The following is a 17,521-nucleotide window of genomic DNA, read 5'->3' on the forward strand; positions in this document are numbered from 1 at the left end:
TTTGATGACGTATATATTTTTTTTCAAAGGATCTCAATGAACCATTAAGAGATTATATGAAAATTCCTGCTCAAATTATTGGAGCAGCTTTAAAATAGAAGTGGTATTTCAGAGATCTGACTGCTGATATGATCTCCAGATCTGCAAGTTTAAAAACAAAGCACCTGACTATTAAGAAACATGAGAGAAAAGGAATGAAGTAAAGGCACAACACTCTTATAAGAAAACCGAGGAAGAAGCCTGTGACCTTGGATCAACAAGGTAAGGTCAGATTTTCTTAGCTATGAAAAAATAAAAATAAAAAGCATAAGTAACAAAGAAAGTTCACCAAAAATTGAAAAGTTCGGGCTTCAAATGACACCATTAAGAAAAATAAAAGAAAGAAAATCCACAGAAAAAGAGGAAATATTTGCAAATTATACATCTGTAAGACTAATATTTAAAATATATAAAGAATACTCAAAACAACAGAGAGACAACATTATTTTTAAAATGATTGAAGGGACCGGTTGGCAGTGGTGCACACCTTTCATCCCAACAGAAACAAGCGGATCTCTGTGAGTTCAAGGCCAGCCAGGTCGACAGAGTGAGTTCCAGGATAGCCAAGCTGTTACACAAAGAAATCCTGTCTCAAAAAAAAAAAAGTAATACAAAAATGATCAAAAGGGCTGGAAACAGCTCAGCAGGTAACGGTGCTCACTGCACAATCCTAATGGCACGAGTTTGATCCCCAGAATCCACAGAAGCTAAAGGAGAGAACCGATGCACAAAGTTTCTCTAACCCCCACATGTGCACGCGCGCAACCAATAACTATAAATAAGTAAAAATGAACAAAGGTAGCTGGGTATAATGATGTACACCTATAATCAAGTAGAGGCAGAATTCAAGGTCATTCCTCAACTACAAAGAGGGTTAGGGTTAGGGCCTAGGCTACTGGACTAAAAGCCTGTATCAAAATACCATCCTACCCATAACTAACTGAATAAACAAATAAACAAACAAAAACCCACAAACAAACAAAAGTCAGTAATCTAAAGATATTTCTCAAAAGAAAATACATAGGCTGACACAAATAACGACTTAAGCACATGGAAAGATTCTTAGCAGTGTCATTAGTCAGAGAAATGCAGATCAAAACCACAATGTGGTCAGGGAAACAGTGCTGGGATGAAAATGACAGAGACTAAGCACTGGCAAGGTTGCTGGCACCCTCATTTATTATGGGCAGGAATACAGTGAAGATGCTTTGGAAAATACACCCACAATACTTCAAAACACTAAAAATATACTCAGCATATAACCTGTACATTGGCCTCTCAGAAAAGAACAAAATGATCACCATAAAAAATTGTGCATTATCATTCACTATTACATTCATAGTAGCTTCATAATGGTCTCAAAGTGGGAACAATCCAAATGTCTATCAGTGGGCAATAGCCATATACTGGGCCATACAAAGACCCCATTGTTCTAAATGAGCAATTGTGATCCACAGCATGCATGAACCTGAGACATTAAGCAAGTGAAAAGGTGTCAGACACAAAGGCATATGTATTATATATCCCTCTAATTTCTTACAATGTCCAGAATTTACAAAAAGCACAGACAGAGAAAATAAACTAGTGGCTGCAGTAAGCGGGGAGATCAATAATGGTTCATGGGCATGGAATTTCCTCTTTGGGAGATGAAAACGTGAAATTTGTAATTTTGATAGCTGCGTGAATGTGATGTTCGGAAAACTCACTGAATAGTATTTTAAATGAGTAATATGCACGCTATTGAAAGCAGCAACTCAACAAAGCTGGTGAGTACTCAGGTGTGACTAGAACAAAACTTACATGAGAGATCAAGACACTGTTCCCTGCCACACATTTTAATTTTTACTCATAAGATTTGGTAAGAGTGGTGAATCCTCTAGGGGCAAGTCATAAGCTTTGTAAAATGACTAAGTATGAGTTACTTCAAAATAATTATATTTTAAAAAAAATTAAAAGAGGTCGACAGCCTCCAAACAAAGGTTAGAGAACTACTCTTATCGTCATCAATTCAGAACATTTTCACATTTCCCCTAATAGGATGAACAGCAGAACAAAAAATTCTGAATGAAAATAGAAGAAACTTTGCCTGTTTGCCAAAAGTTATTTAATATTTTATGATTTAATAAATAAAATGTAGCTGAAAAATTTTAAAGTAGAAGATGGTAGGCTTTTTTTTCCTTTGTTTTTTGAGACAGGGTTTTTCTGTGTAGCCCCAGCTGCCTGCCTGCCTGCCTGCCTGCCTTGTTTCTGTTTTTTAAAGACAGAGTTTCTATGTGCAACAGCTCTGGCCTCGAACTCACAGAGATCCACCTGCCTCTGCCTCCCAAGTGCTGGGATTAAAGGTGTGCGCCACCACTGCTTGGTTTTTTTTTTTTTTTTTTTTAAAGATACGGTCTCTGAACGCAAACAAGTGAGGCAACACATCAGCAAGTTGATTTAGGCTGATAACATACAGAGCCCAATGCAGGGCGAGGTTGTCCTTCTGATGTAGAAACCTGGTCAGTCTCATCATCAGCTGCTTCCCCATGCAAAAGCTCTCAGTTTAGCATTTAAGGATAAATACAAGCAGGTGTTCCTGGGCTGCATGGAAATCTGGAGTCTAGAACCACCTCCCCAGTGCTTCACCCAGTCCTACTGGACTTCACCCGAGCCTCCCTGTAGGCTGACATGGGCAACTACCATTGAATTCACAATTCAGACAGCATTTGCAACCTATGGCAGGGCTTCAATGTATCCATCTTCTTCAGGGTGAGTGCTATCACCAAGTGGTGTGTGCTATCACCAAGCGCATGCTCCCAGACTCTAAGAACATGCACACCACACTATGGTGAGTTGGTCACACTATGGTGACTGTTGCAGCAGTGTGGTGTCCTACTCCTTCGATAATGTGCAGAGACACACACGCAAGGCTGCAGTCTATAGGAGCAGTAGTCGACATCACGTACAGGTAGCCCGTATTGCTGTAGGAAGATCTTCAAGGACAAAGGAGGGAAAGCCTTCCTCAAAGGGGGCCTGGCCCAGCCTTCTTTCTGACAGAGGCAGCGGCTTCCTGTTCGTTATCTACAACGAATTCTTTGGAACTCTTTGCTGCACATCACAGTCACAAGAAGCCATTGTGAGAGTCCCTAAAACACTCCTGGGAAAGGGTGGAGAGAGGCTCATCCTTAAAACCATGTTGAACCAGGCTGGACCACAGAAGGTCTCACCACATCACCTCAGGTCTACAAGCCAGGAGGAGGTAGACTTAGAATCCCTTTGTCTAAGCAGACGATCATGTGTTCCTGTTGTTATGAAGCACCATGTCTCTGTGGCACTGCTAAAATTGTAATCATGTTCTATAATGGGCACTCTGTTGGGAAACAATAAACCAAGACCAGGAAGGAATTTAAAAAAAAAAAAAAAGGCTCTTGCTATGTAGCTCTGGCTGGCTTCTTATAATCCTCCTGCCTCAGTCTCCTGAGTATTAGGATTATAAGCATATTCCACCACACTCCCCAAAATGATTCATTTTAACTAGTCAGCTCCTTGCTTCTGCCTTTTTTCCCCCTCTAGGCTTTCATGTGTAGTCCTTTGTAGACTCATGACAACACTGAAGAAGCATTTATAAGCAGCACAGGTAAGGCGAAAGCAGTACTGCCAAGACCAGCCTAGGTCATCGTGACCTTTAAACAGGATTCTGGGAGTATCATGTCCATCAAATATGGATATGAACTAGATGTAGTAACATACACCTTTATTCCCAGTACTGGAAAGACAGGCAGGTCTCTCTCTGTGAGTTTAAGGCTCAGCCTTGTCTACATAGTGCCAGGATAGTCCAATGTACAAAGACCCAGTCTTCAAAAACAAGATTGATATAACCCTTGTATAATTTAAATAACAACATGCCCAAACTAAGAAATGGACATGGTGGTAGAGATCTGGAAAAAAAAAAAACGCATCCTGTAATCAAAGACAATAGTGAAGCTCTATGTTATCCAATACTAGCAAAGGAGGATGCTCTGTGGCTAAGATAAGCACGGCTTCATGAATAATTACCGAAGCAGGGACGAGTCGAAGAGCACAGTGTTATAGCCTAAAACATAATGTTTCATTCAAAAAATTTTGGTTGCCTTAGGATTAGCTGCAGTTCAGGGAAAAATGCTCCTGATAACACAAAACATGAACTATAACAGTATTAGACACAAATGTTGTCAAAACATTCCAAAGCAATAAAACTAATCCATCATATATAACACACAGAAGGCATGGAAGAAAAAAAATTTAAAAACTTGAAAATAACAGTGTATTTGGGAAGAAAGTAAATTTGTTAGTTCTCTTCCTTTAAGCGTTCTCAAACTACATAAAAACCAGAGTTCAAATTACACTTTGATGTGCAGGTCCTCTGCCCTGTTTTATAGGAGGCATCTCAGCTTCGACGAGCGCCTAATGAAGAGCACTGCACCCCAGTCTGACATTACTTTAAATGCACAGTCAGAAATTAGCTGTGGCTTACAGCTAACAATTACCTTCATCATTTTGGTGTAGGCTAAGGGAGGCAGTTTTCTTCAGCAACACACTCCTCTAAAAAGTAAACTTCAAGACTTTCATTAAAATAGGAAATGGTTTACTATGTAGCAAACATACTTTAGATTTATGAAACAGAGGAGAAGATTCCACAAGGGAGGGAAAATGGGAAAGTATAAAAATTATTTCCTTTTGTATATGCAAAATAACCAATGACTCTCTTATCTGTGCTTTGAAAATTCTAGGTAAAATGTTAAGGATAAGTACTGCATTGGCTATCCACATTAGCTTTTTATCCCTTTCAAGGTAGGGTGTAATATAGCCCAGCCTGGCCTCCATCTCACTATACAGCTGAATATGACCTTGAATGTCTGAGTATCCAGCAATTACTTCCAAAATACAGGCATGTATCACCCACATCTTGTTTTCTAGATCTTTAACTTTGAAAGGATGCTATTTAACACACATTAACTTTCTACATTTGTAATATACTTTCTACTTACAATGATATGAGGATATGTTTATATGGCATAAAGATAGTTAAATAAAGTTCAATAAATAATATGCCTTTTCATTCATGCACAAGCATTGCTTACCGACATCTAGTACACAAGTAACTTATCAGTGAACTCAACAGGCAACTCAAAATGCTAAAATAATACCATTTCACAACTTCTTCAATTTGACTTAGTTTTATACATTTCGTTCTGCAGCAAGTGAGTTTAATGAAAGTATCACAATCAAGGTCTTCTAAAATTTGTTTCTAAGCTTGTTGGATTATAATTACTCTTGCTTTCAGTGATAGAGATTTCTCTAATTCTCAGCTCCAGGCACTGGATTCTTGAACCAGCACTGATGTTCGGCTGGTATTCTCTTTCCAAGGAGACCATTAAGAAATTTACTCTGTTCAAAGCAGAATATATACTGTAAAATGTTCCAAGGCACCAGACTTGGATAATACAATAGCATATTTGTATCAGGCTATATTATTAACTAAGGATTGAAATGTTAACACATCGCAAACTGCAAAGAAACAATCTGCCTAGGCATTGGCTCATGTACACCATGAATCGATTCATCATCAATATAATTTATGAACACATCAGTGCATTTGGCACATGTGTATACATTATAAAAAAAATCTGCATGGACCACAGAGCAAAGTAAACTGGGATGGGGGCCATTTTTCTTTTGGTGTGTGACCGACAGTAGGTTGTCCATGCTGACGCTGGCAGCACAAGCTGGACTCAGTGGGTGAGAAAACAAGAGGAGGACACAAAGGTGGGAGGGACACATGTTGGGAGTGTGTGAGGAGAGTGGAATGGGAGGAGAGACTGAGTGGATATGATTAAGGTACACTGTATATATGTATGAAATTGTTCAAGAATAAAAATATTCTTAAACAGGTGTGTCTCAACAACTCTGTCATATACGTTATAAGATACACCGACACACACACAGACACACACACAGACACACACACACACACACACACACACACACACACACACCGATCAAAGAAAATTGTCTAGGCTCCAATCAAAAAGGACAGAAATTAGCTTTGCTTTGCTTATGTGCTTGAGAGTGTGTTTGTAGGTGGTGCTGGGGACCTAACGTGGGCCTTGGGTATGCTAGGCACATGCTCTGTCACTAATCTTCACTTCTAGATTGCCTTGTTCTTTTAAAATTGATTTTCCTTCTCATATTCCTAAATGATTACCTTACATTTAACCTTGAAAGTATTAGCAAGTAGTTATTTTTAAAGTCTGAGTAATTACCAAAAGCAACTCTCATATTTGCCTCAAAGAAGGAACCACTACTAAGAATCAAAGCCTGGTAATTCTGTTCTCAACAGACAGGTGTGTGCTCCGCATGTTATATGAAAATCATTTATGAGAAGAACAGGAAAAAAAATTAGAAGGTAGTTTTCCCTATTGAAACAAGTAAGTGATTAAGCAGATTTCTGACTGCACAGAGCTGTCCAGCAGGTTGGATGACAGCCTGAGAAGCATCATTCCAGATGTTGACATTATGTATATTTTAAGAGACTGATGAAGTCCAACAGTGACAGAGAAACCAAGAAACCAAATGGTCAGTTGGGGTGGTTATGAATATTAAGGTCAAGGAATGAAAATTCTCTACAGTGACTAAGACAGAGTTGCTGCTGCCAAGATCATATTAGAGTAGTGGCAAACCAGGAACCTGGAGCCCATCATATGTACGTGAATGTGGATGAACTGAACCTAGTCACTGAAACAGTAAAAACAGCCTTTACTACCAGTGCTGGTAATCCACCTCTGAAACATCAGGAATAAACACATTCTTAAATATCAGATATGTAGACAGCTTACTGTTCTGTGATATTAAATACTACTGATAAACTCATCACACACTTCTATTTTTAACAACTGTAACATTTTAAACTATCTTACATCTAACCTAAGTATAATCAGTCAAATTTTAAAACTGACCAATCCCAGACTTACTTGCTCTTTCTGTATTTATTCAAATTTTTAGGAAAGAGAGGTGAAACTATCATATTGTTGGAAGAGAAAGAAATAAATATCAATAACTGATATCTGGTGTGTATGTGTGCCTGCTGCGTGTTGTACTAAAGTAAAAAAAACACTCTTACTTCTAAAAACTTAATTATTATTGAGCTGTGACTGCATGATGTGTGTGGTGGTTGGGGGACAACTCGCTGGAGTCTGTTCTCTCCTTCCATCTCATGTGTGTCCTAGGGAATCAAACTCTGCCTGGCAGACTTACATGGCAAGTGTTTTAACCAGATGAATCACTTCCTCTGTTCCCAAACACACAACCAAGCGATTCTTGGTGAAATTGTTTAAATCATCTCATCCACACTGTCTTTTAAGATGAGATAGTAATGACTGAGGCTTTAAGGTAACTTCTGATTACCTCACACAGAGGTACAAGCAATAACATTCATTATATTCCTAAAACTGATCTTAAAGTGATCAATAGCAATTGCCTAATTGGTAAATGAAGAACTTTCTGTAAGGAAGAAAAGGCCCCACACACTTTTACATTTTCTGTGATCTTTCTCTATAGAAGAAAAGGGACTGAAGGCTGCAAGTCACACAACTGGGGAATAATATATGTGTGTACAAACTGAATACAATTTCAAATGAGAAACAATAATGATAAGGCTAAGAAAACAAAAGAATTAACTCAACAGCCTATGAAAGAGAACAGGCTCCACTGTCTCCATTCAAACCCCAGGTTTTTTAATCACTAGACGGAAGAACCCAGTGAATGTCAATGACCAAAGTCAATGTTCTCATCCATATACATGAGCACATGACGGAATAAACACATACAGAATAGTCAAAACAACCTGGTTCTCAAAATACAAAATAAATGTTGGCTATTACTGTTATTCATATATAATTTGCTTTCATTAATTTCTTTTCATAGGAAGTAGTTTAATTCTAAACCATCTGAGATTACTACGTACATTAAAAAACTTGCTGTGTTGGACTGCCCCCTGCAGGCCTCAATTTGTCGACTTATTTTAAAAGAACCACAGAGAATACAGGATTCATGTATGTTAAAAACAACACCAAAATCATAATTCATCACTCTTAATGGTAGGATGCAGTTTCTGAAACAGCTATCAAGATGCAAAGGAAGAGAGCCAGCAGTTTACTGAATACGGAAACACACATACACTTCTGTCTACAATAACTGGGAGAAGGTAAACTGAAGATCAGAAGGTCAAGATCAGAGATGCTGTCAGGTCATCAGTTATACAGTGGGCAAGCCAGTTTTAGCCAAGTTATTTGACTTCAAAATCAGCGTTAAGATCTCAGATAATCACCCTAGCTCCTGTCACGCAAAAGGTGCAATACCTAAGACAGGAACAGAGAGAACAAAGAATTAACCTACAGATAGCAGCAAGTGAAAAGATGAAGAAAGATTTGCCAGAGATGTGATGTTTGAGGTAAGGTTACAGGCACTGTGAGAGGAAGGCCTATTTCTCTGAGAAGTTAACAGGGCAAGAAAATAAAACAGCAAAGTTTTAAACAACACCATGTGATATTATCTGGATACTGGATAGCTATGCACAATATCAAAATAACAGCAATGTGCTGGCTGGGTGTGGTGGCATATGCATTTAGTCCCAGAACTAACGAGGCTCAGGCTTCAAGGGCAACCCTGGCAAAAGAGCAAGAACCTCTCTCAAAAACAAAACAACAACAACACAATAAACAGCCTTCTAGGTTGGAGGGAAAGAAACATGGCAGAAAAGTTTACAAGAAGCACAGGTTCTGCAAGGAGGAAGGAAGAAGAGTGCAAATGAAAAGATGGAGACTACCGGCAGGTGATTCTGGGACATCAGAATGAGTGAGTCACATAAAGTGAGCAAAACTCAGTCCAAAGGATGGAGTCTAGCAACGTGTGGAGAAAGAAACAGGAATAAACAAAGACTCATGAACAATTCATAAGTGTACTTCTCTGGCCATGAAATAAAACACAGAAAGCATGACAAAACATTAAAATAATTTGCAACAAAATTATCATTTAAGACAATTCAACAGAAAATGCACTTGCCCAGTGTATAACTGGTGAAACAGCAGGCCTGAACTTGGGCCTTCTATCTTTACCTTACCCTGCTTTCCACACCAAGGATTCTTAAACATTACTGTGAACCAGACACATTTAATCATTGCAGTAATAAAATATTACGAATCCATTCTTTATAGATATTCAAGATTCAGAAATGCGACATGAGTGCACCAAGCCACATGCCTACCTGGATACACAGTTGAAAGTGCCCAAACCAGAAGCCCCCTTTTCACTCTGGATGTGGCCGAGTCTGTCCTGGAACTTGCCATTTTCTTGCCACAGTCCCAAGCCTGAGATTACAGTAATATATCACTGTCCCTGGCTTAAAACATCTCCATTTTAACCACTGTATGGCTACATGCTAGAGAGTTAATTCTTTAAGATTTTCCAAAGTTCTCTATGTGGGGGATCATCAGACATATGATGGAAGTTTTTAAAGAAAGCAATCATTGATCATTTAACCAATCAAGGCTCTTACTCTTAAGTAGAATACTCAGCTACTATTTCTGCATTTTAAAATAGTTGTAACAACACTGGCAGTCAGGCATGCACACCTTTAACCTCTCTGGAGACAGAGGAGGTGGAATCTCTATGAGCTCAAGGCCAGTGCATAGCAAGTTATGGGACAGTAAGGATGACACAATAAGACCCTGTCTCAAAACAAAACAACCCCCCCCCCAATCAAACAACAACAAGGCCCTTTGTTTCATTGTTTTCTTCAAATTTCTACAAAACCCATTTATCAAACTTTGGAAGTAGTAGAGGCTCTCTTCAGTAATGGCCAGTTTTTCATATGCTCTCCTCCACAAAGCAAGGAGAAACACTGTGATGGTTGTCACCAGGGAGGTAGGCCTCTGGGCAAACATGTAGGGTTATGTTGATCACACTGACTGAGGCAGGAGCATCAACTCTCTATTCCTGGGGTGTGTGTGTGTGTGTGTGTGTGTGTGTGTGTGTGTGTGCGCGTGCGTGAGAGAGAGAGAGATGATTCCTGGCTGGGAAGGACTGTACCCTTAAACTGTGAGAGATTAAGTGCTTTCTCCTTCCTGGAAGATGCTTTTGTCAGGGTTCTTAACACAACAATAGAAGAAACTAAAACACTGACAATGTGTTGTAAAATTAACTGTTTTTAAGTAAACAAACAAAAGAGCCAAAGGCTTGCAACAACTCAGCAGGAACCTTTGTTCCAAGAAAAACCTTTATCACTTTTTAGCTTTCTATGATTCTGCTCATGCCAAAAGCTTTCCAGTAGACTGCACACATCTTTAGACTGGACTGCTGCAGCTGTATCACTGAAGAAGTGGCCAGAACGTGGTTGGAGTTCTTTTTCAGAAAACTGTCATTGACTTGTCTGTCTGTCCTAGGGTTTATCTGGTCAGACAGAGAGATCACTCAGTGAAAACAACCTTATATCCATAAACATTTAAAGAAAAATCACCAGCAATTTTAAAACATTATAGCTACTTGAAGACAACATTAATAGCAAGTAAGTTAACCAAAAAATTGAATAAGAAAATGTAGGAACAAGAAATTGAAAGGGTATGAAAGCCCCAAACATCCAATGGTAATCCAGAACAAATAAGACACAGAAGAGAACTGCACTCACAAAAGAAGCTCTGTGGTGACTCCAAATTCCCATCCTGAGGCTAGTTTTGAAGATATCTTCATATAAAAAGTAAAGCCAGTTTGCACATTGTTTGTTCGCACACTTTAGGCATGTAACACACACACACACACACACACACACACGGAAAAGAACTCATTACAGTAAATCAAATGCAATTTAGATGACCACATAAATTACAACACATAAAAAAAGAAAATAGAAACTGGACATGCTACATAAGGACTTTAAACAGAACTATTCAAATGTATACAAAGGGATAAAGGAAAACACTGTGAAAATAATTAAGGGAAAGTAGGAGAACATTTTTAGTAAACAGCAGAAATTACAAAGCTAAAGAAATAGAGCTGAGCATACTGGCTCGGGTCTATAATTACAGCACTTATGAAGAGGAGTTCAAGGACAGCCTGAACTACATAGTACACAGTGAGTTCAAGGCCAGCCTAGGCTACATGACCACCCTTACCCTACCAAGCAAATGAAAATGTAAGTTGAGCCATAGTTAAGTGAAAATCGAAAGCTAACGTTAAATAAAAATAATGGGGGAAGGAGAAGGGAAGGATGGTAATGGAATGCTGGCTCAGCAGCTAAGAGCACGTTTGTTCTTTCAGAGGACCTGTGTTCATAACTGCCTATAGTCCCAGCCCAGATCTCTATGTCCTCACCAGGCATGTACACACTGCACACACATACATGCAAGCAAACACACAAACACATAAAATAAAAACAAATCTTAAAAAGTAATGCAAGCAAAAATAAAAAATGAACCAGAATACTGAAAAAAGGTATATGGTGCATCCAGAAATATATTCTAGTAGTTGAATTACTTTAACATAAAGTAGAAGAGGCCTGTGGGAAAAAGCTAGCTTGTACTAAGAGAAAACAAATTACAGGCCACAAGCACAATCATGTATTACAAATGACAATATATTTCTTTGGAAATGAATTAAAACTAAAGTAAAAAAACTATTCAATTTACTAATCAGTAAGTCCCTCTTCTTTGTCTCTGGCTTTTTGGTTAGAGGTAATGACAAAATACCAACCAAAATAAAAAACAGTAAGAGATAAGGAATATAAATTTTTTTACCACCATGCAGTAACCCTGGAGAAGAACCTTAAAAGGCACTGCCATTGCCTCTCTCACCTTTCTGTTAGAAACTTCAGAAAATACAGCAAAGTCTGACATCTGGCCCCTCCTCAGTTTAGGAACTTACAAGTTAGTCCCAGTCAATTCACTTTCCAATTAAAATCATGTTCTCAGAGATCCCTTAACTATTACTTTCTTAAAAGTTTCAGTGCATTACAATAGAAGCTAAGTAGATTTTCTTAAGTAAAACTGGCAAGCAAATCTCTCAATCAAATTAAAACATTATTGAGGCTTTAGTGATTAGTAAAATGACTTTATGCTGGAATAATGAGAGGGGAGGGGAGTTCTGGTGATTATGAAACACTGACAAACTAAATTCAAACTATCTTACTTTTACAGCTGATAAAGACAAGCAGAAATCATTTAAACTTCCCAAGAAACCAGACATTATTTGCCAATCTTTCTTTATTGTTTAAAACTTAAAATAACATAGTTATATTATTCTTAAGAAGAGACTCAAGGAACCTGCAAACAAAATGTCTAAAGGATGCCGAACCATGATTAACAGTTATTCAGACTACTAGATACCTCTTAAGACTCCCTCACCATTCTTTATCGGAGAAAGGAAAATCATCAATGCAATGACCCCTTCTTTCCTTTGCAGCCTTATTCCTTGCCTAATTCTTACTTTTGATGTCCATGATAAACAGAACTTCCGTCCAAATCTGTCTCTTTTGCCTACAAGTCCTCATGTCTCTTTGCATATCCTAAGCCCACCTCCTCTGCTCAATTTTGGGATGTATCACTTCCTTATAGAGGTCTTTTCTGCCCTCCCAGAAGACAGACCCAACCTACCCATTGGCATCTGACTTACTGATAAGATGGGTTCCTCTTCATGGAGTTCACACATGCAGTTTTATACTGTCTGCACACTTAGCTCTTTAGTTTCCTTTAACCCTTTTATTAAACGCTTTATAAACAGTGTAGTGTAACATCAGCTCAATATAATATAATACTATCCATCTGACTCTCCAGTGCACAGCTCAGAACATGCCACATACGGCAAATCAGAGTTTTCTTATTCAACTCCACTGGCAGAGAAAGTTAGATCTACTGTGGCTTCCTGAGAAGATGTGGTATCCTCACAACATGCCTAACTGCAAAGTATAAATATGAATGTCTAGAGGTTTTAGCACAAGCTCCAACACCCATAGATTTCATGGCCATTTTACAAAGCTTCTTGGTGGGGAGCCTCATTAGTCACCATCTGTTTATGTGTGTAATTCGAGATAACATTTTGGTTACATGTCGGAAACACCTCTTGCCATTAACCTCATTTCTAGAATACTGGCTCACACTGAAGCACCTGGAGTTCAGGAACACAGACCTGAAACTCACGCACTGACTACTATGTAAATGACAGAAGCATAGTCTGTAACAACGCTAGAGAATTCTGGATGAATCTGACTTTACCATAAAATTCTGTCACTTGATTGTACTCATTCTGAGTCCATGATGAACGCCATCACATATGAAAAAGAAACAGCATCTAAATAAACATTACAGAAGTTGAGAATATGAAACATCACCAGTTACAGAATTTTAGATTCCTGTTGGCTTACCTGGACAAGCTGCATTCAAATTATTTCATTCATTGTGATAATTATGTTATAAAAGTAGGTTAAATTTAATTTGGAAATAATTTGTTGACATATCAGAGCTAGGTCTGGGTGCTAATTCTACATTTCATTTGTACTATCCCATGGAACTGATATGAGTCCCTTCAGAGTCAACTAAAATTTTAGTAAAAAATTATTCTTCATTTGTTTATTTAATGCAGGCTTCTGGGCGTTCCTTAAATATTCTTACTAATGTAAGGTCTCATGTGTGTCTGTGTGTATGAGTGATATTTAGGTTAAGTGTTAACTAAAATGCTGCATACATAACAGCTGCACTTAATAATCAGACTATTACAGTCACACAGGCAATCAGAAACTGGAAGTCCAAATCTGATGCTACTACTAGAATATAATTAGGAAAAAGAAATGAAGCCTCATTTCCCTTTGGCTAGGGCATAAAAGGAGACTTAAAAATGCAAGAGAGAAATGAGAAGAGCAAAGACAATAAATTATCAAGAACTATAAATCTAAAACATTGGTATTTACTTACATACCACACAAAGTTTATTCAGACTCACATCAGAATCAAAATGGAATGGAAGAAAAGCTTGTAAAGTAACTTAGAAACCATGAAGTCTCCTGCCCCTCCCCTCCCCCACACAGGAAAGCCTGCAGGAAGCTGGGCTCTCACAGCCTCCATCTGGCAGCCAGGTCTAGTGGAGCCAGTTCTGAGAACTCTCTAAGTTTCCACTTTCTATCTGATGACAGAATTTATAAAAACCATTCTCTCAAGCTGGGGCAGTAATGCACACCTGAAATGCCACTGCATGAAAGCCCGTGCGCTTTCAGGCCAGTCTAGTCTAGTCTACAAAGCAAACCCTATCTCCAAAGCAAGACCCTCCTCCCTTCTCTCCACACACCTCTCCATACTGAATTCTTCCATACTGTGACATCAAGGCACGAGATAATAAATTGATCTCACAACTGTCACTGAAATGAGTTGAAGGCCTCTTCTCATACACCTGTACTACTGGGACAACTATAATCCTTACGTTAAGCACAAACTTTCCCTACAGGAATGTCAAATAGTCACAACAAAGAAACTGTAGTATAGTTCAGAAGACAGGCTAGAAGTTTACATCAGCACTCTGAGGCCCAAAGCTCAAGATGCTGTGGAACTCTCTCATGGCGATGGCTTCAGAGACTGTGGGGTAGTTATCCAATTACATCCCACAGTAAGGCATTTTGTGAGGTTTTGGGTGGGGTACCCGACAGTATATTACTAGGGACCCCATTGCATACGAAAATGAAAAAAAAAAGTTAGTAGAATTTACACTCAGAACATTTTTCTAGACTGAAAGCATAAACTAAAACTGCCTTTGTGAAAAACATGAACCTTGGAAAAAACACCTGCCATGCTACCTCTGCGTATTCACACTTTCAATTTCTGCTATTAGATGATTTTTTCATTATAGTAAATACCTTGCTTTTGCCAGGCGGTGGTGGCACACACTTTTAATCCTAGCACTCAGGAGGCAGAGACTAGCCTCTCTAGGCTCCAGGACAGTCTCTAAAGCTACAGAGAAATCCTGTCTCGGAAAACCAAAAAACTCCCTTGCTTTCTGAAGTACTATTGACTCAACTTCTTCTACAGTGCCAGGGGCTGAATTCAAGGCCTCATGTATGCTAGTATTGCGTACTGTAGTACTGACCTACAAGTACACCAGCAAGCCATCAAGTTACAGTTAGCATTTGCCATATGCCAAGCATAGTGGACTCTTAAAAAAAGTACTCTACAGAACCTTATCTTGACTTTTAAAACTTGCTGTGAGACTGACCACAGACATTGTCTACAACACTGAGGACTCCCCATATAGGCTGATTCTCTTCAAATGCAGTAGCAAACACTGACCACTGCCTCCTGGGGAGGCACGAGATGTCTATGAGTCTTCACCAGTTTATCACCAGTCAACACAAACCATGCTTTATGCATGCTTCTGTCAGAGACAGCACAGTGCACACTGAACAGCAAAAATCAATAAAAAAAAGAAAGAAAAGCAGCAGTACTAAATCAACTATGAAAAGGATGCTATGTTTGCTTACAGTGTCATAGGTGTGGCTTTGTTCATTTTATAGGGGCATATATATCAGGCAAATAGTTTATCACTATTCACACCTGTATAATTCCAGTACTGAGCTGTGATAGGAGCATAACAAGTTCAAGGCCATTTGGACTGCTATGGGAGACTGTCTCAAAAGACTTTGGAGCTTGGGGTGCAGTTCAGCTGATAGAGTATTTTTCTAGCATGCACAAAGTTCTGGATTTCCGTACAAAACCAGACATGGTGGCTACAGTATCAGTTCTTGCAAGATAGAGGAAGACATTCAAGGTCTGCCTCCATTAGATAAGTTCCAGGCCAGTTTGTGCTCCTTGAGACTCTGTCTCAGCAAGACAAACAAGACTTCAAATGTGCATCAAATATTAACTTAGGGGGTTACAAATAAATTGAAGCAAATGGCTGAATCAGTAAGTACATTAGCTATAACCAGTGGCAATTATGAGAGCCACACATTGCAACACATTCTCCTACTCCACTATCAGCAAAAGAGGGTTTGGCAAAACCTGGATGCAAAGCCAGATGCGAGGTTTCCATATAGACATAAGAGTTTTAGACACTGTGCTTTAAGACGATGCTCAAAGCTTTTTAAAAAGTTGTATTTTTCATAATGTTACTTCCTACCTGATATATTCTAAAAGGGATATAACGAAATCCATTTTCTTCTGGAGGATATTCCATGAGTTTCCGGTTGATGGCCCAAAACTGGTCAAATCTGTCTGAAAGGATATAAATTCTGTTATTAAGAATGAACATCATTAGTAGACTAGCTCATAAGAAGACATGAAAGTCCTAAACATTCTCTCAGAAGTTTCTGAAAAGCAACTGGGCATGGTTTACAAATTATTTCTCTTAATGTTAACATAAAGGAAGGTATGAAACGCTATACAGGGATGTGACTACTTGTGTTACCAAGGCAGAGACCAGCAGTGATAAGAGCATGACTCTTCATTTAGCTTCTGCTGATAATCTATATTAGAACAAATCTGCATAATTTAAATATCAGCCAGCACTTATGGAGAAACAACAATCCAGAAGAGCTTCTGAAAGAAATGTGGGACCTGGTGCTGGGGTAAAGTCTGTATAGCACTTGCCTTAAAAGCAATGAGAGTTGAGTTCAATCTCCTGGAACCTGCATAAAAATGTCAGGCATGGTGGTGCCTACTTGCAACCCAGCATTGGAGAGAAAGAGACACTGAGTCCCAGCCAGGCACTTAGCCTAATTGACAGGCTACAGGAAATGAAGGACTTTGTCTCCAGGTAAGGCAGAGGCTTTCCTGACACTGGGAGTGTCCTTGGGTTTCCATGTGTGCACAGAAGCACAGACACACACACACAGCCAGAGACACACCGAGAGAGGTCAAGGAGGGATATAACCCTCTGGTAGAGTCGGCTTGTCTAACAGGCACAAAGCTCTTGGCTCAATTCACAGCACATGGGAGAGGGTAGGTGGAAACGAAACATAGAAGTGCATGTGTAGATTGTGAATTGCAGCTTAATTTTATACTGATTACGAATTAAATCTTTTTCAGGTTGAATTGCAACATTACTAAGTTATAATAATTTGCAGATCATAAAAATCTACAGTCTCTAAATATATTCAGAGGTCAGAACATTCATTGCAAATGCAATCATACAGTATGTGGTCCTTTGCATTTGCTCTGTATGTGCGCATGTGCACAATATGAAGTTTTCAAAGTTCATTCTTGTACCAAAGTTAGCAATGGTATAGTTATAAGATTTTGCTAACTTACAAATATTTAAGTCATTTCTACTTTTGGCTATCATAAATCATATTACTAAGAACATCAGTGTACACATTTTGAATGAATATGTTTTCAATTCTCTTGGTGGACGTAAGAATGAAATTCCTACATTTTATGGCAAAGCTATTTAACTGTTAACACGGTAAATGATTTGAGGAAATGACAAACTGTTTTCC

At 38.7% G+C, this 17,521-nt stretch overlaps 1 protein-coding gene across 5 annotated transcripts in view; it reads right to left on the reverse strand.

Moving 5' to 3' along the window:
- The window catches only part of Atg5 (autophagy related 5), a 105,780-nt gene that overhangs the window by 27,699 nt on the left and 60,560 nt on the right, over positions 1-17,521 (reverse strand). For 4 of the 5 annotated variants that reach the window (XM_048449022.3, XM_048449021.3, XM_048449024.3 and 1 more), the window contains exon 6: positions 16,204-16,298. In XM_048449022.3, coding sequence (XP_048304979.1) covers positions 16,204-16,298 — 95 coding nt within the window. The remainder of the gene's footprint in view (positions 1-16,203; positions 16,299-17,521) is intronic. The other variant, XM_085691037.2, reaches the window with a different exon arrangement.

The sequence above is a fragment of the Myodes glareolus genome, chromosome 1 (assembly GCF_982192425.1).
Source record: "Myodes glareolus chromosome 1, mMyoGla1.1, whole genome shotgun sequence".
Lineage (NCBI taxonomy): Eukaryota > Metazoa > Chordata > Mammalia > Rodentia > Cricetidae > Myodes > Myodes glareolus.